We start from the raw sequence: 22,316 nt of genomic DNA, 5'->3' as shown, positions 1-22,316 counted from the left end.
GTGCCCAGAGCTATGCTATCGGGGTTTCCTGATTTGTTATGGGAGTGCCCACTACCCTGCACCCCTAGACACGACACCTCTGTAATTCGAACCCTGTGTGTGTGCATGCATGCGTGTTTGGAAGACAAAAAAACGGTTTATTTTGTTTTATGACAGCATCTGCCTAATCCTCTATGCCCCACTCTCATTGTCCTTCTCTATATTTCTCTCTCCCACCATCTCACTTTTTATTACTAAAAGCCCACACAGCAGGAAACGTACAATATATGTTAAATATGTCAAAGAAAATGACAGCTGACACAGGAAGACGGAGGGAAATGGATGGGTACTTGGGGTCCAGGCTTTATTTCTGCCGGTAGAAGTTGCCCGTATGCACAGATCTAGAATCCGCTTGCGTTCCCCAAACCTGATCTTAACCATCAGGGGAACAACGCAACATCAAAGTACGTTCATCCTACTTTGCTTTATTATGGAGAGGGAGGATCAGTAGATCACTTTGAAGAATGGTGCTTTAAAGGATTGAGTTGGGTGGAGCCAGAAGGCTAAAGTGGGAGTTACATGTTTGTGGGTGTGGCCATCTACACTTGGGGATATATATGTTCTCTGTCTATCCATGAGTTTGGTCTCTCCTCTGCTCTTTCTCCCTCCCTCCTTCTCTCCCTCTCCTGTTCCACCGAGTTGACTTGACTGTCCTGCACCCTTTACCCCCCTCAGTCAAAAAGCCCCAAAAACCTTTAAAAATGGAGGCAGTCAAGAAGAAGATGCTTATGTTGAAGCTGGATAAGGAGAATGCTCTGGACGCGGCAGAACAAGCCGATACTGACAAGAAGGCAGCCGAGGAGAGGAGCAAGCAGGTGGGCCAACAACATTAAAGAGAAGGGAGGGGCTCTATCATGGATAGGAACATGGACACCTTGAGCGGTCAAGGAGCCTATTATAGGCTACTACTACCCTAGGGAGCAAAACTGGTTACAATGACGTAATTTATTTTGCGTCATGGTCAGGTTGTATATTTATTGTACAAGGACGTTTTTTCCGAAGTCTTTTTAGTGACCAGAAAAAGACGTGTGGCTGTGTCATAAATGGCATCCTAATCCCTATATATAACACTACTTCTGACCAGAGCCCTGTTTGTATTGTCTGTACAAGTAGAAATCCAATTAACCTCCAGAAAATGTCATTTTAACGTCCCATGACAAATTTTGCCCACTGGGACAGGGATGGGTGGAAGTCTTGAAAGGTGAAATAGCTTATAGGTTTCCATGATGTGGCTGTGTTATTGAAAATGGTCAGCGGTAATCATCTGCTTAGATATAACTCAGTTACAACCCCTTGGCCTGTCATTGTTAAAAGTTAAAAAAGTTCATAAGTAATTGGTCAAAACAGATGTGAAACGTTAAACCGATATTGCAATATACTGGTTAGTGAAAGAGTCATCTCCCCTGCTTTTCTAGATGTGTTTGTAACAGATTTGTATGTATGTATGTGTGTGTGTGTATAATATATATATATACTTTTATTTGTAAGGGTTTTCTTTTACATTCCAGTGATTTAATGTATTATTCTTGAAAATTAGAACAAAAGTTCATGACATTACTCTAAGTACTAGAGGTTAGGATATGGTTAAGAATAGGACTGAGTTAACTGGACTTAACAACTGAATCCAAAGTGACCCCTGTCCAGGAAAAAAAAGACACTGGAAAATTCAAAACCATGCCAAGACAACTTGATAGAAACTTTAGACCATATTTCTCTCATTAGCAAGGCCAGACAGGCTGTCTGTCAAGGCTGGAGTGGTTTAGCTAGTGATCTCTCCACTGAGAAATTGCGAAGGGCTAGACACTAGGATGGAATACGACAGTGGATCCATTCACTGAGTGATTGTCCATCCAGAGGTAGTATTTATATCTAGATGGCGTTGAAGTGGAACCACGCCAGGCCTGTCATCAGGCTTTAGGTTATTTGTGACAAGAGGACAGGTGAGGCGGCTGCAGAGACGGGTTCAAATAGTATTTGTTTTCTTTCAAATACTTTTAAAAATCTTGCCTGGCGCAATGGAGCCAATGGAATAGTCTCAAACGTGTAAAACCGGCCCATGTGCCACCCCAGGAAGGCTCAATCAAATGCTCAAAGTATTTTAAAGAAGAAAACTACTATTTGAACCCAGGCTGGGCTGACAGTCAAGATGCCTTGATGAATGGATATGGACAGGGCTATCAGTTAACAAATACTATTTTCACACTAATGAGCCAAGCTTTACTGTGCTGGCCTGGTTATGTATCCACCATAGTTGCTTGAACCTTGTTGAAAAGGTCAAGGTGAAAAGAAAATGTCAGAGTCAGCACAGTACGATTCAGGTCCGCACCATAGCGTGATAAGAGTGTGCAAATCTCACGCGCCCTTTCTCCATCTCTCTTTCCTCTTCTTGCCCTCCCTCCCTCCTCTCACTCTCTCTCTCTCAGCACGAGGATGAGTTGCTGCAGATGCAAAAGAAGCTGAAGGGAACTGAGGATGAGCTGGACAAATACTCTGAGGCCTTGAAGGATGCCCAGGAGAAATTGGAGGTTGCGGACAAGAAGGCCGCAGATGTAAGTGTGTTGTGTTCTTCCTAGGTCTTACATGAAGTATTATGAGGACAATAGTATTACGAGGACAATAGTATTACGAGGACACTGTGTTTCGGAGGACGCATGTCTCTCGACCTTTGCCTCTTCAGAGTCCGTACAGAAGATGCAGCGATGAGACAAGACTGTAATTACCAATTTGATTCCACGAAATTGGGGAGAAACATGGGTAGTCAGATCTAGACAGATGCTTTAGTAAGTCACAAATAAGAGCTTTGAACCTGGAGCGATGCAGGTTCTGTGCAGGTACCCATTAAGCATTTAGCAAGCTTGAAGGCACCAAAAGCCTCATACATGCTCATAGTACATACTGTATGTCAAAGCAAACACACTTGTACTATGAAAACACAAGTTTATATATATATACTAGTTAAGTTGACTGAGAATTCATTTACAGGAACAACCTGGGGAATAGTTACAGGGGAAAAATGAGACAATTTGAAGCTGGGGGAAACTAGGTGGGCCAGATATGAGGGCCAGATTGGGAATTTTAAGATAAGTGCCATGGGATCTTTGGTGACCACAGAGAGTCAAGACACCCATTTAACGTCCAATCCGAAAGACACAGGGCAATGTCCCCAATCACTTCTCTGGGGCATTGGGATATTTTATTTTAGACCAAAGGAAAAAGTGACTGCTACTGGCCCTACGACACCACTTCCAGCAGCATCTGGTCTCCTATCCAGGGACCAACCAGGATCAACCCTGCTTAGCTTCAGAGGCAAGCCAGCAGTTGGATGCAGGGTGGTACTGACCACAGGAGGTTAAACCTGGTGCCTAGTGTCTCTCCCCTCCCTCCCATTCTTCTCATTCCCTCCGGTCACCCATCCACAGCTGCTGCTGTTTTATCCACATATTCTGACCATGATGTCATCCAGTCGAACTGTGACTATCACACTAATCATGCTACCATTTTAGGGACAATAATCATCGATATTCTCACTAGAGTTTGTCAAGTCTGGTCCTGGGGACCAGGCTTTTGTTCCAGCCCAGCACTAACACATCTGATTTAACTAATCAATAAGCCCTTGAGTTGCATCAGGAGTGCTGGTGCTGGGCTAAAACAAAAGCTTGTACACCCTGTTAGTCCAAAGGAACAGGTTTGAAAAACCCTGGATCTAGTTGCTGTTATGTTACTAGCGATAGAAACTCAAGACACTAACCATCTCCAAAGTCATCAGAGCAACAGATACTATAACCATTCTGACTTTCTGAACAACACATGACATTTGGATTCACGAGCCATAGTGCCTTTACCCATACATTGCCAATGTTTTAGTTAAGTCAAGGAGTATGTGAAAACCACAGAGCCCTGCATGTTTCTGGGATGATAACTTAGTGACAGTTTTTGACTGACACTTTTAGTCCTCTTTGGTGACAGTTAATTTTGAGCAGTAAACCGCTGGAGTTAAGGGTTAACCCTCATGCTAGGAAGCTAAGATACAATTCAAAGGTTTGGTTTTCATGCTAATTTTGGATAGCGCTCACAGGCTGTACTATCTGAACGCTCCCAAAAGGAAGGAATAGAATATAACAGACCTTTTCTTGTCAATTTGCACAGATATTGTTATTTTTGCTGTGACACTAAATACAAACATAACAGACTGGGAGCAGGACAGGGTCAGCCACAGAGCAGCGCCCCTGGAGAAGTTTGGGGATTAAGGGCTTTGCTCAAGGGCACAGTTGCTGTAGATGGCATGTGAGTTATTGATGCCAGCAATCCTCTAGTTGCCAGGCCACTTTTTCCACTGGGATTTGAACCTCCCATTTACCAACCTCCCTCTCTAACCTTGAGGCTATCAAGGCCAAGACTATACTTGGGTTGCCAATCTCATCCGAGTCCCCTCCCCCTTTCTATTTCTTTACTGTTCTCTTCATCTAGTTGTTTAGGTGTCTTTTTCTCATTCTACAATTTCCCTTGCATTCCCTTTGTCTCGGTAATTCTCTCTCTTCCCTCTCTCTGTATTTCCCCTAGTTGACTGTAATGAAGTGCTTTTCTCCAGACTCTAGATATAGAACAAACAGCAGCTGTCATCATAATAATTTTCCTCAATAGGAAGAATGCATGGAATGACCATGTTAAAATACCAGAGGAGCTTAGGTGTGTTGCAGTAAATAGGTCTTGTGGTGCCATGGAGTGATGATTACCCAATGACTCGTATGGCCAAGGTCATTACGGGTGTTATGTGCTCTTGTCTGGTCAGCCTGCCCTACGCTGTCTGTACAGTTATGTGGCAAAATCATGTGACTGTGCGTGTGTGAGCTTCAACATTGTGTTTAATGGTCTGAAAGGGGGACAGAATGGGTCATAACAGAAATACCAGAGGAGGGGGATGTACAGCTCAACATTTGAGTTCAAATGTTTCATATGAAATGACAGTATAGAATGTCACCTTTTCATTTGAGGGTATTTTCATACATGACCTTTTAGAAATGAAAACACTTTATATCTTGTCCCCCCCCATTCGAAGATGTCAGAAGTATTTGGACAAATTGCAATCATACTGTATTAAAGTAGTATTTGTAGTATTTGGTCACATATTCCTAGCACACACAGTCTACTCTACAAACTTGATGGATGGATATGCAGTTTGTTTAGGTTGTGTTTCGGATAATGTTTTGCTCAAAATGAATGGTGAAAAATGTCTTATGTAATTTTTGAGTAAATGTTATTGTAAATAAGAATAGATATTTTTTAACACTTCTACATTAATGCGGATGCTACCTTGATTACGGATAATCGTGAATGAATCATGAATAATGACAATCATACCCCCAAAATCATGAATAAAGATCATACCCCAAGAAAATGCTAACCTCCCATGTTATTGGTAATGGTGAGAAGATAGCATATTTTGTTGTAGCCTCTAAACGGCATCTCACTTGCCATTACTCATGGTTCATTCATGATTTTTCTTAATCATGGAATTATTCGGATTCATTTAGAAGTGTTCAGAAACATCTTATCTACTCACTTAGAAAGAAAATTACTCCAGTCATCATTCACCGTTCAGTTACTATTGGGCAAAGCATAGCACAACCAAAACAAACTGCAATTGTAACACAAAATGGTTGTAGTCACAAGCTTAATGTAGTCATTGCGTGTAGAAATATGTACAAATACCTCTGATTTCTTCACATGGGTGGGACCAGATACATAAAGTGATTTCATTTCTAAACGGTAAAACAGATATGTATAAAAAATACCTCAAATAAAAGGTGACATTATGTACTGTCGTCTCATGAAACATTTGATCTCAAATCCAAAATGCTGGAGTATAGAGCCAAATGTAGTAACATTTTTGCTTCTGTCCATACGAAGGGGAGTGTTCTTTTGCCTGGCTACCCATACACCTTACTATATACCACACCCACGGACATTCGTTTTTTCTCCGCAATGAGTCTGGATCTGAGGACCTCCCCGACCCTACACCAAATGCGAACACATTCGGGCAGTCTTATTGGTCCAGAAAGCGATAGGTTGGACCAGAGCTAGAACACTCTTGGGTAAAGCAGCGGTTTGAAAATTAGTCATTGGCGTTGATACTCTGATTTGGTTAGAGACAATCCAATCCCTAATTACTTTGTTTTGTACAACTCCCCTCGTGCCCCTCATCACCAGAAATGACTTCAATGGTGGCACCCTCAGACTAAATAAAGTATGTAGCGAACGACAGAGCAGTCGAAGAATTTAGGGTGCATTGTCAGGATACATGTATTTAGGTTGACCCCCGCCTTCTTTCCCCTATAGCTGGTTATGTCCTAAATATTTTCCCCAGAATATAATCATTGTTGCATAGAGACAACTAAATCAACATGAAGCAATAGTGTCAAAGAGATTAGTGAAGGGCATTTATCCCTGCAGTGTATTCAGATCTCTCCAAATGTTGCTCTGCACTGTGTGTGTGCTTTTTTCCCTGTGGTCCTCTTGCGTGCGTGCGTGCGTGTGTGTGTGTGTGTGTGTGTGTCGTTTCCAGTGTTACTGAGTCTCAGAGGAGTCAGAGTTCTAAACAGTTGGGACAGACCTCTCTTTAACCTACGTGGACCTTCTGCCTCTCTCCACATGCTTGGGATTAGCGTCATAATAAGCAACGCTAAAGGACAGTTTTATGACTGCCTGAGGATGCCTAGCTCCTTATGCTCTTGTATTAAATCAAGGGTACCCAGTTTTCAGCAAGAGGATAAAGAGCAACTCAATCTTCGAACATTAAGGAGCTCTCAAAGCTCCGGTCTTTCAGAAGCACTACTTAGCCAGCAGCTAATGGCTAAAACTAATGTCCATTCAACTCCTGCTGAAGGCATAGTTTAGCATGCAGTATTTACTAACAGCTAACACATTTTAGCATGTAGGCTACCGCTATGCCCTTTCTTACCATGATAACTCCTGCTAACAAATTGTGGCTGAAATCTAGGTCTAGGAAATCTAGGTCAAGATGCATCCTAAATGTTCCTCTGTGTCCAATTCACTAAGACCTTAAAATGGTCCACACACAAGGAAAAAGTTGCAAAGAATGCGCAACAGAGCCCCCCCCCCCCCCCCCAAAAAAAAAATCCTCAAAAAGTTCTACAGCTGCAGCACCATTGAGAGCATCTTGACTGGCTGCATCACTGCTTGTATGGCAACTGCACTGCCCTCACTACAGAGGGTGGTGCGGACAGCCCAGTACATCACTAGGGCGGAGCTCCCTGCCATCCAGGACCTCTACATCAGGCGGTGTGAAGGCCTGAAAAATTGTTAAAGACTCCAGCCACCCAAGCCATAAACTCTTCTCTCTGCTTCCACATGGCAAGTGGTACTGAAGCATCAAGTCTGACAACAACAGCTCACAGTTTCTATCCTCAAGCCATAAGACTGCTAAATAGCTAACGAAATGGCTACACTGACTATCTGCATTGACCCTTCTATAATTTTGGGGGGTCTCTATACACATTCACACACACACACACACACACAACATTTGCAAACACACACAACATGTGTGGCCGTTTAACGTTGGGCTGTTTAAGATCAGGGAAGATTATTTGTTTTTCTATGAGCATGGCCTTATTTCTATGACAGCAAATTGGATGACTGTCATTCATACGCCATTCGTCCAGCACAATATAACATTGATAGGTTTAAGCTACTACATGATACTTGAATGTGACCTATACCCATCATGAGGTTGCTGTAACATAGCCTATAAATGAAACTTTAAAAAGTAGGTGCACAGGTCAAGAGACAAATTGGAGTAATCAAGGTGACAGACAGTGACACATTCAATATCGCCTTGCACACTCTTGCCTGCATCTAGCTGATCTGGGGTGTAATCATTAGTCCAAACAGTTGCAACTAAAATGAGAGTTTCTATTGGGCAAATTCAGATAGGTCCATTCCCGTTCTGTTCCGTTTGTTTCCGTTTAAAGAAACGCAACCGAATTGGCGGGATGAATACACCTACACACACAGTTCACTTTCATAGCAGCCACATACAAACAGCATCATCACTTTGTTTGTTGAATTATTCCTTCTCACATCTACGCGCTCTCCTCCTTTCACTTTTTCCCTTTGCTTGTGGACTTCAGTGCACAACACAACATCTGTCTGTGACAAGGCAAAAAAATGTATCCAAGCCAAACCTTCATACCAAAACCACTAACCGCTACACAGCCTACATCATCACCATATTAGCTGACGCCGTAGTCAACATAGTTACTAGAACTAAAGTGCTATTAAACACACTCTCCCACAATCCAATCCATTTGTAAGATCACACAGTACAGTTACACCGGCGGGCCCCAGTGGCAATAAATGCATAAAACCAAAAGCTTACCTTCACTTGGAAAAGTTACAGTGTAGGATAACCTTAGCTAGCTAACATAAATAGCATTCCTCAGGTTTTGAGTAGGCTAAATTAGCTGCATTAGCTAGCTAAGTAAGTAAGTAAAAGGTAAACTAGGAAGAAGAAGAAAATACAATGAAATATGGCTAGCTCTATCTCTCTGCTACTTCTTCTTAATTTTTTTTATAAATGAATTTGTTCAAAACGGTTCAACTGTTGTCTTTCTTTGAGTCAACAACTCACCACACGTTATGCACTGCAGTGCTAGCTAGCTGTAGCTTATGCTTTCAGTACTAGATTCATTCTATGATCCTTTGATTGGATGAGCAACATGTCAGTTAATGCTGCATGAGCTCTGATAGGTTGGAGGATGTCCTCCGGAAGTCTTCATAATTACTGTTTAAGTCTATGGAAGTGGGTGAGAACCATGAGCCTCCTAAGTTTTGTATCTTACACAGAGGAGGACAGCAGCTAGCTGCAGCTAGCACCATGGTGCTATCCTACAGTGCTATTGAGGCTACTGTAAACCTTCATTGCAAAACACACACACACACACCATATACGCTGTGTTGCTACTCTGTTTATCATTCATCCTGATGCCTAGTCACCCTACCCCTATACATATATAATTATACCACTCCAGTATCCCTGCACATTGTAAAGATTGTATTAGCAGACTCTGGAACTGACCCTGTATATAGCTTACTTACTTTTTTGTTCCACTTGACTTTTTGTATTTATTTTATTGTACTACTGGATTGTTGGGAAAGAGCAAGAAAGGCATTTCATTGTACTTGTGCATTGTGACAATGAAACTTTAAACGTGAAAATAACCTCAACTTAACTAAGACACAAATGTCATGGAATAATAGACTTACTGTTACAAACTTAGTTCTACATCTAAATAGACCATTATACAAGTAACATTTCACAGTTATGTAAATGTATAGGGATACTTTGGCCATAGCAATGCAGAATCACTGACCACATTTACATGCACACCAAATATCCCGTTATTTTTCAGAAATACTCAAGTATTCTGTTTTTGAGTTGACTCATATAAACATCATATCCCGTTTACAATAAAAAGCTTGTATTCAGGTTGAGAACCCTGGACAAGATGCTTCGGATATGCTGATCTAAAACGGGATATTGTGGCATGTAAAAGTCTTGTCCCGTTTACTCCCATTATATACGAAACTGAGCCTGCGCGGACCGTGAAAACCCGCGTTCTGCGCAGGCTCAGTTTCGCATATGTGTGCAGAGTGACGTTTTCATCTGCTTGTCAATCAAATCACTTCAAAAAGTAGACTACCTGCGCAGTTTGATCAACAATAATAATTTAGCCTACTATAATTAATTAACTATAATTTAAATTAAGTTTCTACTTACAATTTCCGACATTTGGTAGGCCATTTTGTTTTTCAACTACGTTTGATACACGCTTCTCTTCTGTCACAACGTGTTGCCCCAAAAGACTAAATAAAGTAGAATAATGTCTGACTTTGATAGAATTAATGCATTAGTAATATAGATAACACCAGTAAAGTTGTCTGTTTCGTTTAGGGACCGGGGAGATTATGCAATTTCTCCAAAAGAGTGGAATGATTGTTCCTGTACAAAATTGAATTGGATTTATTTTGGGCAACAGACAAAAACAACAAAATGCACAATGCGAACCCAGAGGATATCACTTGAAAGTATTAATTAAAACGCTTGTTTCCAAAGTGGTCCTCAATGGTTCATCGTGTGTGACTATGCGCTCGGTATGTGCACATTTGTCCAAATGTCATGAGTTTGACCAGTTTTAAGGAAATTAAAAGCTGATAAAACGGCAAAACACTCTTCTGATAAGACTTCATCTCGTCTTGGTTGCATATTTTATGTGGTTGAAATACGGTCTGCTTGCATAACGGTGTAAAAAAAAAAACAACAACATGATTTTGCATTTTCTCAAGAGATGCTGAAATAAGTATTTATCCACTACATGTGAGAGGTTATAGGCCTACAGTCGGTGTCCATATTTGTTACTATTCCATTTAACCCATGTGAATTTAAATTAGGAATATTATGTTTATTCATGACTACAGGGATAATTATGAGAAGAATATCAAAGGTGCATGTAAACAGCTTATCCCGAATAAAACCTTAGCGGGATATGAGCTTCTATTCGGAATACTGTGTGCATGTAAACTTGGTCAATGTGCAGAAACTCACTCAACGTCTAAAATTGTCTCACAGTGCCAAACATGTGGTCTGGGGCGACACTTGGTGGTCACAACTGGACGTGCAAGTGAACAATCAATTCACCTACTGAGAACCATTCACACGAGTGAACCATTCATACCACACGAGTGAGTAACAAGGTCGGAAGAAAACAAGGAGGGACTTCCTGGACTTGAACAATTAGAAATGCTTATTTTCTTTTTCTCTTGGAAACTGTTTTAATCTTTTCAATTGAGTGCCCTAATAAACACAATCCTGGTAGTGAGAGACAGGAAGGGAGGGCCAAGACCTGTTTGAAACACAAACACCTTCACAGCTCTGTGTATTCACTGAAATTGAAGAGTTCAATTCCATTCAAAACACTATCTCACAAGGAAATATTATTTTGGGCATAATTTAATTATTAGCTAGGCCTGATGTTTTCATAACCCATCTTTAAACCAAAATGTAACAAGACAATGTGCATGTTCTTGTTTTATATCACTGAATTTAGTGATGGCTCACAAGTAGTGACTTGATTTGTGTGTGTGTTGTGGTGCATGTCTCAGCATCCTCAAGTTGTTGTGCAACAGGAAGGAATGAAGAAGCGGTCATATTTGGTATCTGGAGGCTTCAGGTGTAATGTGTTGACAAGCAAACAAATGTACACATACAAAGCAAGTAGTCACATATGATGAACAAGTAGGCATTCCATACAAAATAGCCTGTAGAAAGACACACACTTACACCATTCAAACAAATGTGTACTAAATCGTGATGTTGAGATGACATTCTCATGCAGGTGAATCCCCCCTTACATGTACTTTCATATGCTACCTCGGGAGTGACTTGGAATGCGAGTGATTTATAAATGAAACGTCACTTCACCTGGTCAGGACACGTGTAACCAAGGAGTGCTTTCCGGTCGAAGATACATTGTGCTCAATGTGCTGACGGGATCATTTTTTAAACTTTCCTTCTGGGGACCAACTAGTGTTCTAGGGGCTGACTCTGGATCAGCATTCCAGTTTATTGTCTACGCCAGACATTTGGGTGTGGAGCAAGCCGGAAGTGGGTTGAAAAGGAAAGAGCTGAACCAAGCGGGCAGGGCATAGTGATTAGAGACAGGGGAGAGAACGGACAGCAAATCCCTTGTTAAACCAATTTTGAATTCATTCATTCGTTTGATTGAGCTTAAATTATAACCGCGTGCAATTGAAAGAATTCGTCCCATTTTCCACAGCGGAAGCCAATGAATTAGGACTGTTAGCTTGCCACGTCTGTAGAATAAAAAAAAATAAAAAACATTTTTGCGTCTTCCTGATAAATGATAGCAGCAGAAACTATTTAAAACATCTAACCGGATTAGGCTACTTTGAAAACACGAATTGTGGACGAAATTCGGTTAGACCAGTGTCAATCTTAAATGCGTTATTGAGTGTCCCTGCTGTTTGGAGGAAGAACGCATATTCCCACGCCACTACCCTACTACAATCAACGTTTGACCATTTCGCAGGGCGTTGCTGCTTTTTTTTCTCCCGTTCTGAAGAACTCGTGCCGAAGTTATAAAACTTTTTTAAAGAAGGGGAAACTAACTAGGACTAACCTACTCTCACAAACAAAATAAAATGTCTGGAAACAACAGTATCGACGCAGTTAAGCGAAAGATCAAAGTTTTACAGCAACAGGCAGATGAAGCCGAAGAGCGAGCTGAACTTCTTCAGAGACAGGTCGAGGTGGAGAAAACATCAAGAGAACAGGTAAAATGATATTTTAGAATCATCCATCGACATGACCATTTTTTAAATATATTTCTTTGGCATTTTGACTATTAGATCGACGTGCGCAGATAGGCTACATTGTTTATTTTTAAAAGTATACTACCACTTGGACTGGGTTGTCATTCATGCAATTAAACTTTTAACGTTACACCCCCGCCCTACAAGGAGCCTATTGACATGGGACTTTTCGTAGCAGGTTAGGACAGTGGTACCCAACCGTTATCTGTTACTGTACCACCATCAAATCAAATACACATGGTTAGCAGATGTTAATGCGAGTGTAGCGAAATGCTGTGCCGGAGAACACCTGAAGTATCCTCTCGTGCATTTTACCAGTATATTTATGGCATCATGAGTCGTAGATCAAGTCTTAGTACCGCTGTTTGGGAACTACAGGGTTAGGAGAGCATTTTCGCTAAACCTTTTCCTAACCTTAACCTAATTCTCCTAACCTGCTACGAACAAGTCATTTCCGGTCGTAGCTGTATCGACGTGAGGTGTTTTTAGGTAATCTCCTATTGACACCTATCAAATGGGTTGTGTATTGTTGAGTAACATTACAAAGGAATTGTTAGTGGAAGGTGTTGGGCAACATGGGTGGGAGCTTTATGACCAGATTTTTGAAATTGAAGTCATTGAGGGATTGGGGCTTAAAGTAACTGTCCAGTGTGTGTGGACATGACCTGTAATGAATTACAATATGGGCTTAATAGTTTTGTTAATTATGTGTGTTAAAACAAATCTTTTCTGTGTTGGAATGGTGTGGGCCTATACACATCATTCAAATATGAACACAAGTAGACCACTAATTGGCCAGCTCATCCTCATCAGGGGGATGATGACATCCTCTGAGGAAAGTTTTTATTTTATTTTTTAAAACTTTTTTTGTTTGAGTTTGTTTCCTGATAGTTGTCTCCAATGATAAATGCCCCGGATGAACCGGGTTAGTGTTGATTGTATTTGTTTTGGAACTGGGCTGCTTTCCAGACTTGAGCCAGGTGCCCAGTTTTGGCCGAAGGTCAAGTCTGCTCAAAACAAAAGCGGTGAAGGTTAAGCACGTGGAGTAATGAGTAGGATTCTGTTTTCACATGCAAAAGGGATTGCTTTGGATAAAAAAGGCTTTTATCTGCCTTCCCAATGAAACTAGTTTTAAAATGCAATGTATTTTGTGTTTCCCCAAGCAGAGGCACGCCACTGCTAAATCATGGCCGCCCCAGGAAGACATTTTACCAAAGAGTCAAGTCTACAAAACTTAGTGCACTCAGTCCATAACATATTTTAGTTTTGGGGGACAAAACTGCATTTAAATCCAATATTTCATCAATGAGAGAATTAGCAGAATGTAATCTAGCTCCATCTTCTCCCAAGTGGTGTGAGATCTATCATCTGTTTCATACATTTCCTTCAATTCGCAAGAGGCTGAGACACGTAACTTTCCACAACTAAGTTACCTTATAGCCTTTCTCTAAAATTGATTAAATAAAACCTTTTCATCACTCTTCACACAATATTCAATTTTGATAAAGCAAAAACAGGTTTTTAGATTTTTGCAAATGTATTAAAATTAAAGAACAAATCACATTTACATAAGTAGTCATACCCTTTACTCAGTACTTTGAAGCACCTTTTGGCAGCGATTTACAGCCTCAAGTCTTCTTGGGTATGACGTTACATGCTTGACACACCTGTATTTAGGGAATTTCTCCCATTTATTCTCTGCAGATCCTCTCAAGCTCTGTCAAGTTGGATGGGGAGCGTCGCAACACAGCTATTTTCAGGTCTCTCCAGAGATGTTAGATCGGGTTCAAGTCTGGCCTCTGGTTGGGCCACTCAAGGACATTCAGAGACTTGTCCCGAAGCCACTCCTGCTTTGTCTTGGCTGTGTGCTTAGGGTCGTTGTCCTATTGGAAGGTGAACCTTGCCCCAGTCTGAGGTCTTGAGCGCTCTGGAGCAGTTTTTAAAAATCAAATATCTCTCTGTACTGGGTTCGAGTCCAGGCTCAATTGCGGAGACCCGTGAGGTGGCGTACAATTGGCCCAGCGTCGCCCGGGTTAGGGGAGGGTTTGGCCGGCAGGGATGTCCTTGTCCCATCGCGCACTAGGGACTCCTGTGGCGGGCTGGGCACAGTGCACGCTGACACTGTAGCCAGGTGTACAGTGTTTCCTCTGACACATTGGTGCGGCTGGCTTCCGGGTTAAGTGGGCATTGGGTCAAGAAGCAGTGCGGCTTGGTTGGGTTGTATTTCGGAGGACGGACAGCTCTCGACCTTCACCTCTCCGAGTCCGTACGGGAGTTGCAGCGATGAGACAAGGCTAACTACCAATTGGATACCACAAAATTAGGGTGAAAAAAAAGGTTAAAATAAATCTCTCTGTACTTTGCTCCATTCATCTTTCCCTCAATCCTGACTAGTCTCCCAGTCCCTGCTGCTGAAAAACATTCCCACAGCATGATGCTGCCACCACCAAGCTTCACCGTAGGGATGGTGGCAGGTTTCCTCCAGACATGACACTTGGCATTCAGGCCAAAGAGTTCAATCTTGGATCTGAGAGTATTTGGGTGCCTTTTGGCAAACTCCAAGCTGGCGGTCATGTGCCTTTTACTGAGGAGTGGCTTCAAAAAGGGACGGTAAAGGACGTGTAGGATTCTGTGTTTTCACAAAAGTAATTTGATAAAGCTTTATCCGTCTCCCCAAGGAAAACTAGTTAAAGCTTCAAACATGTATTTTCTGGAAAACCCTGCCCAGCGTAATAGAACTCCCTCACTGATAACGCGCAGCTGTAGGAACACTGGCTTGTGGTCATTGTAGTTAATTACCACATGTTCTGCTCTTAACTAATACAAATATTGACCTGTTACAAATTACATCTTACATCTTCCAACAGTTAATGCTTGATAGAGAAACGGTGCGTTGAGCTCACAAAATACAAAGTAACAAATTCTGCGGTGTTGCGTTACACTGAACATAACCAGTGTACTGGATGGATGCGTGTGAGAAAATCAAGGTGAATAATAAATGGTCATCTGACTGGAGCATTGAGTCTAGCCTCCTACATCGGTGGACAACGTGAGATGTGATGCAATGTTACGTGCTTTGAGCACTAGAAAAAACACTATATAAATCATATCATGGCATATACAGTAAATCGTATGTTGAAAGAGGGGTTGAGGTCAATTCCATTTAAATTTGAGGCTAAATGTCAGTATACGTCCCTCTTTCCCTTTCTCCCCCTCCCTGATACAGGCTGAGGCTGAAGTTGCTTCCCTGAACAGGCGTATCCAGCTGGTTGAGGAGGAGTTGGACAGGGCCCAGGAGAGACTGGCGACCGCTCTGCAGAAACTGGAGGAGGCAGAAAAAGCTGCAGACGAAAGTGAGAGGTCAGTGGAACACAGCGCACGTGAACAGAAAGGGGAAAACACTGTAATTCTCCAAACACCACTGTTTTAAAGGGATACTTTGGGATTTTGGCAATGAGGCCCTTTATCTTCTCCCCTAGGGTCAGATGAACTCATGGATACCATTTTTATGTCTGTGTCCAGTATGAAGGAAATTAGAGGTAGTTTTGCGAGCCAATGCTAAATAGCTTTACCCACAGACTTCCAGTCATCTGTTAGCATGCAACATCTATTTACTCTTGCCAGCAAGTATGAATTATAAACCAACCAGGGCTTTCTGTAAGGCAAGAATCTTGGATTTCAGCTCTATCATAGCCTGGTCAACTGTTGGAAATGGTGTGTCATTTGCATAAAGTTGTATACACTTGTACATGTTTGAAATAGGACTAATATAAGCACCCACAAATAATTTATCGAAGGCCCTATGCAGCAAAGGATGCATGACTTTTTAACATGGGATCCCATGAAGTAAGACATATTGGAAAAAGTGGGGACTTGGCCATAGTCACTGGTCTGAACCAGGGATGGGCAACTTTGATGGAGTTGGGGGCACAACAATTGGAGGAGCCACAGTGGCTTGTGGGCCTACAGTACCAGTCAGTTTGGACACACCTACTCAAGGTACTTCCTTTATTTATTTTTTTCATTGTAGAATAATAATGAAGATGACTATGAAGTAACACATGGAATCATGTAACCAAAGTTTTTTTTAAACAAATCAAAATATATTTTAGATTCTTCAAAGTAGCCACCGTTTGCCTTGATGACAGCTTTGTACACACTTGACATTCTCTCAACCAGCTTGATGAGGATTAGTCTTAAAGGAGTTCCTTCATATGCTGAGCACTTCTTGTCTGCTTTTCCTTCACCCCAACTCATAAATCAATCAAATGTATTGATGAAGCCTTTGTACATTAGCCCATGTCACAAAGTGCTACACAGAATCCCAGCCTAAAACCCCAAACAGCAAGCAATGCAGATGTAGAAGCACGGTGGCTAGTAAAAACTTCCTAATAAAGGAAGAAACCTAGAGAGGAACCAGGCTCTGAGGGGGGACCAGTCCTCTTCTGGCTATGCCAGGTTGAGATTGTAACAGTACATGGCCAAGATGTTCAAATGATCATAGATGACCAGCAGGGTCAAATAATAATAATTAGAATCATCAGTGGTTGTAGAGGGTGCATCAGGTCAGCACCTCGGGAGTAAATGTCAGTTGACTTTTCATAGCCAATCATTCAGAGTTGGAGACAGCAGGTGCGGTCGAGAGTCGAAAACAGCAGATCCGGGACAAGGTAGCACGTCTGGTGAATAGGTCAGTGTTCCATAGCCACTGGCAGAACAGTTGAAACTGGAGCAGCAGCACGACCAGGTGGACTGGGGACAGCAAGGAGTCATCAGGCCAGGTAGTCCTGAGGCATGGTTCCAGGGCTCAGTTCCACAGAAAGGAGAGAATTAGAGAGAGCTTACTTAATTTCACACAGGACACGGGATAAGACAGAATAAATACTCCAGATATAACAGACTGACCTTACCCCCCCAGCATAAATACTGGAGGCTAAGATAGGAGGGGTCGGGAGACACTGTAGCCCCTTCCGACGATACTTCCGGACAGGGCCAACTAGGCAGGATATAACCACACCCACTTTGCCAAAGCACAGCCCCCACACCGCTAGAGGGATATCTTCAACCACCAACTTACTTCCCTGAGACAAGGTTGAGTATAGCCCAAGAAGATCCCCCACGGCTCAAACCCGAGGGGGGGCGCCAAAACCATCTCAATTGGGTTGAGGTCGGGTGATTGTGGAGGCCACGTCATCTGATGCACCACTCCATCACTCTACTTAGTCAAATAGCCCTTTCACAGCCAGGAGGTGTTTTGGGTTGTCCTGTTGGGGGAAGAAAAAAAGAGTCCAACTAAGCGCAAACCAGATGGGATGGCGTATCGCTGCAGAATGCTGTTGGAGCCATGCTGGTTAATTGTGTCTTGAATTCTAAATAAATCCCTCGCATTGTTACCAGGAAAGCACCTCCTACCCCATGTTTCACGGTGGGAACCACACATGCGGCGATCATCTGTTCATCTACTCTGCATCTCACAAAGACACTGCGGTTGGAACCAAAAATCGCCAATTTGGACTCCAGACCAAAGGACAGATTTCCACCCGTCTAATGTCCATTACTCGTCTTTCTTGGCCCAAAAAAGTGGCTTCTTCTTATTGGTATCCTTTAGCAGTGGTTTCTTTGCAGCAATTTGACCATGAAGGCCTGATTCACAGTCCTGAACAGTTGAGATGTGTTACTTGGACTCTGAAGCATTTATTTGGGTTGCAATTTCTGAGGCTGGTAACTCTAATGAACTTATCCTCTGCGGCAGAGGTAATTGTGTCTTCCTTTCCTGTGCCGGTCCTCATGAGACCCAGTTTCATAGTGCTTGATGCTTTTTGTGACTGCACTTGAAAAAACTCAAAAATCTTGACATTTTCCTTTGTTTTGAAGTAATGGACTGTCGTTTTTCTTTTGTTTATTTGAGCTGTTTTTGCCATAAACTGGACTTGGTCTTTTACCAAATTGGGCTATCTTCTGTATATCACCCCTACAATGTCACAACACAACTGATTGGCTCAAACGCATTAAGAAGTAAAGAAAGGACACAAACTTTTAACGAGGCACACCTGTTAATTGAAATGCGTTCCAGGTGACTACCTCATGAATCTGGTTGAGAGAATGCCTAGATTGCAAAGCTGTCTATGCAAAGGGTGGCTACTTTTGAAGAATCTCAAATACAAAATATATTTTGATTTGTTTAATACTTTTTTGTTTACTACATGATTCCATGTGTTATTTCATACAATGTAGAAAATAGTAAAAATAAAGAAAAACCCTTGAATGAATAGGTGGTTTAACTTGTGACTGGTCCTGTAAATGCAGGCTGCCAGCTGACCATCCCTGGTTTAAACCTAGTCAGTTTGTCGTTGTTGGACTGGAAGTGAAAGCACATGGGCGCAACGATGACAGACAAAAGGGGAAACGCGTACACATCACGGGGGTATACATCTGAAGGATCTGTTTAGAACTTCCCCTCAAATATGATGAGGATGTCCAGTGGGATGAGAGGATGTCCAGTGGGATGAGAGGATGTCCAGTGGGATGAGAGGATGTCCAGTGGGATGAGAGGATGTCCAGTGGGATGAGAGGATGTCCAGTGGGATGAAACTTGGCCAACATTCTGCTAAAAATGTTTAAGTGCAAGGGCGAATTGAGTTACTGCACACGTGCACTTCAGACTTTGCATTCCCTAATGAAAATATGCAAATACATGCTACATCATGCCAATAGGCTCTCTCTAGCTCGTTCTTGGCTCTTCCCACCTCTTTGCTTGTTCTGCTCATTGTGCTCCATTTGCTCCAATTGGAAACGATGCCGGTTGATACTTCTTGGGTTAGTTACCACTATCTTTGACGATTTGTGTTTGGTCTCGCTATCTTCTGTTCATTGATTGGATGTCTTTCTCTGATGCACCCTTTGAGTTTCTCCCTTCATTGTGCCTCCCAGAGTGTGTGAAATGTAGTGTCACATGCTGCTGACAGTGTGCAATATTAAGTATGTGTGTTTAGTTTGACAAATATCCAAAGTCTAATATCGAGTATTGGCGTATTACCACCGTGTTACATTTTTCGTATCCTAAGTTTCAATACCAAATGAATTCCTAGATGATACATTACATCTAACATGTCCGCGTTTGTTCCAGAGGCATGAAGGTGATTGAGAACAGGGCCCTGAAGGATGAGGAGAAGATGGAGTTACAGGAGATCCAGCTGAAAGAGGCCAAGCACATTGCTGAGGAGGCTGACCGCAAGTACGAGGAGGTGAGGATATCTCTCACGCACACAATGCTTTAGTACTACCTCATATGCGCGCACACACGGACACAATGAGGTAACATCGAGAGACAAGTGGATGAGGTCATCATCGCATACTTTTCTTCTCACGTGAGGCTGTAAGCTCACTAGTACCGTTTTTCCCTAGATGTACCCAATTTATATCCACAGTGGGCATCTTTACTCACACTTCACCTGTTCACCATCTGCGCACATCTTGCGAGCAGTTGTTTCCATCTGCCATCTTGTGCAACTGGCAGTAATTAATTGTGTGTGTGTGTGTGCGCGTCTACAGGTGGCTCGTAAGCTGCTGATCATCGAGGGGGATCACGAGCGCACGGAGGAGAGGGCAGAGCTTGCTGAGGCGTGAGTGGCCACGTGATTGAACTGCACAATAGTTACACACACACACGCATACACAGAACTACACTAGTGGTACGTTACATCACTTATTCCACACAGCCGAATAGGATTTTGTCAAATAATTTCGTTATACTGATGTTTTCCTCCACATGAATGTAGAGATCTATTACACATAAAATGCTGCATCAATTTGACATGTACAGCATTGTAGCTCTGTATTAAACATACTCTGGTCACACAACTACAGAACTACACGATGCAGAATGCAAACATACATCTTGATGTCTCATTTGGAATATATTTGAACAATTCCCGGTCTACATCACTATACCAGGCCAGAGTCATGTATTAGGGGTTCAAGCAGCAAATCTAGGCCACATCCTCTCATGCAGTGCTGTGCCAGTTGGTCACGCTATAACAAGCGATTGAAGATCCCCTCTATCATCTCAAACATGGCTGCTACTGAACAATGAACATTCAAGTGGTCTTGATCTGGCACATAAATGCATATAAATCAGACACATTATTTGTATTGTAACAACTTGATAGACATGTTCCAAACTCTGTCGACTCAATGTGAGCACATTTAAATCGACCATGCGGTGGCGCTATAACGGCACTTATTTATTCCTCTTGATCTGACTACCTTGATTGCACTTGACCTGAGGAAATTTTGCACACTCAGGGATGAGTCTAGCTAACCTGTAGAGTATAGTTCTTTGGCCGCATGGGTGCATTGTTGGACAGGGAAAAACAAGCTCATTGTCTTATAGCGGCCATATTGTTTGAGCGAGAGTCTTGGAAAACCTAGCGTTTTAAAGATGTATCCATTGATGCTATATACCAAGTTTGGTGCTGAGCGGTTCTGGAGAAGACCACATTAATACAAATGTTCAAAAATACATCATCCAAAGAATTTTGTGTGATCTGTTGAGTTCTGATATTTGGCAAGCGTGGTAAGGAGTACAGAAGTGGCAAATCCTATGGCGATCTGTCCAATTTGTTCTGATGGTGACATTGTGGGGCTGTAGTTTGAGGGGCTGCTTGACGCTACATTTAAATACAAATACTGCTTGGAGTTGGCACTTTTGTGACTGTTCCATTGTATTGGACCAACAAAATCAAGCACAGCTCAAGTTTTTAAAAGTATTTGATACGGCTCTGCATTATAGCAGTCCCACTTCCGGTATCATCCCAAACTGGCCCCATCCTCACTGTTCCCATGGCCATGAGAATAAACTTGTGTTTGCATAACAATGGTTCTGCATCCTAATTAATAAATGCCCTCCTCCCCCATCTGTCTGTCTCTGCATGTTTCTGGGGGTCCGACCTAAATTCAACGCATGACCCACCCCCCACCCTCCATACGCTCCCTGCACCGCATGTGTGTGACTCCGCCCCCTCCCTGCACTAACAGCAAAGCCAGGGCCCTGGAGGAGGAGCTGAGGGGTTTCGACCAATCGCTGAAGTCCCTGCAGGCCTCTGAAGACCAGGTATTGTGTGTTTGTCTGTGGAGTGAATTCATACCCCTCAATTTATTCCAAATTGTTTTCTTTGTCTCAATTCCAAAATGATTAAACTTTTTTTCTCTTACCTTCTCTTACACACACTACCCCATAATGCAAAGTGAAAATGTGCTTTTAAAAGTGAAATACAATTAATTTACATAAGTATTCACACCCCTGAGTCGATACATGTTAGAATCACCTTTGGTAGCGATTACGGAGTATTTGCACTCTTGGATTGTACAATATTTGCACATTATTATAAATTATTTAAACTCCGTCAAGTTGGTTGTTGATCATTGCTAGACACATTTTGAAGCTTTGCCATAGATTTTCAAGCAGATTTAGGTCATACCTGTAACTAGGCCACTCAGGAACATGCACTGTCTTGGTAAGCAACTCCAGTATATGTTTACCTTTTGATTTAGGTTGTCCTGCTCAAAGGTGAATTTCTCTCCCAGTGTCTTTTGGAAAGCAGACAGAACCAGGTTTTCTTTCTTCTAGGATTTTGCCTGTGCTTAGCTCTATTCCGATTGTATTTTTATCCTAAAAAAAACTCCCTAGTCCTTGCCGATGACAATCATACCCATAACATGATGCAGCCACCACCATGCTTGAAAATATGAAATTGTGGTGTCTTTCCCAAACAACGCTTTGTATTCAGGACGTAAAGTACATTTCTTTACTTTTTTGCAGTGCATTTTAGTGCCAGGATGCAGGTTTAGGAATATTTTTAACTCAT

At 42.2% G+C, this 22,316-nt stretch overlaps 1 protein-coding gene across 9 annotated transcripts in view; it reads left to right on the top strand.

Moving 5' to 3' along the window:
- The first annotated feature begins 625 nt into the window (after positions 1-625).
- Positions 626-22,316, top strand: part of LOC139391655 (tropomyosin 3) — a 36,887-nt gene continuing 15,196 nt past the window's right edge. For 3 of the 9 annotated variants that reach the window (XM_071139061.1, XM_071139059.1, XM_071139060.1), the window contains exons 1-5: positions 626-854; positions 2,463-2,588; positions 15,677-15,810; positions 19,577-19,694; positions 20,002-20,072. In XM_071139061.1, coding sequence (XP_070995162.1) covers positions 741-854; positions 2,463-2,588; positions 15,677-15,810; positions 19,577-19,694; positions 20,002-20,072 — 563 coding nt within the window. In that variant the 5' untranslated portion in view covers positions 626-740. Of the gene's footprint in view, positions 855-2,462; positions 2,589-11,694; positions 12,412-15,676; positions 15,811-19,576; positions 19,695-20,001; positions 20,073-21,486; positions 21,563-22,316 lie in introns of those variants that run through there. The other 6 variants (XM_071139064.1, XM_071139063.1, XM_071139068.1 and 3 more) reach the window with 5 other exon arrangements.

Source organism: Oncorhynchus clarkii, chromosome 32 (genome assembly GCF_045791955.1).
Source record: "Oncorhynchus clarkii lewisi isolate Uvic-CL-2024 chromosome 32, UVic_Ocla_1.0, whole genome shotgun sequence".
In the NCBI taxonomy this organism is placed as follows: domain Eukaryota; kingdom Metazoa; phylum Chordata; class Actinopteri; order Salmoniformes; family Salmonidae; genus Oncorhynchus; species Oncorhynchus clarkii.
The sequence above is the reverse complement of the archived record's forward strand: the minus strand, read 5'-3'. Positions and strand labels throughout refer to the sequence as shown.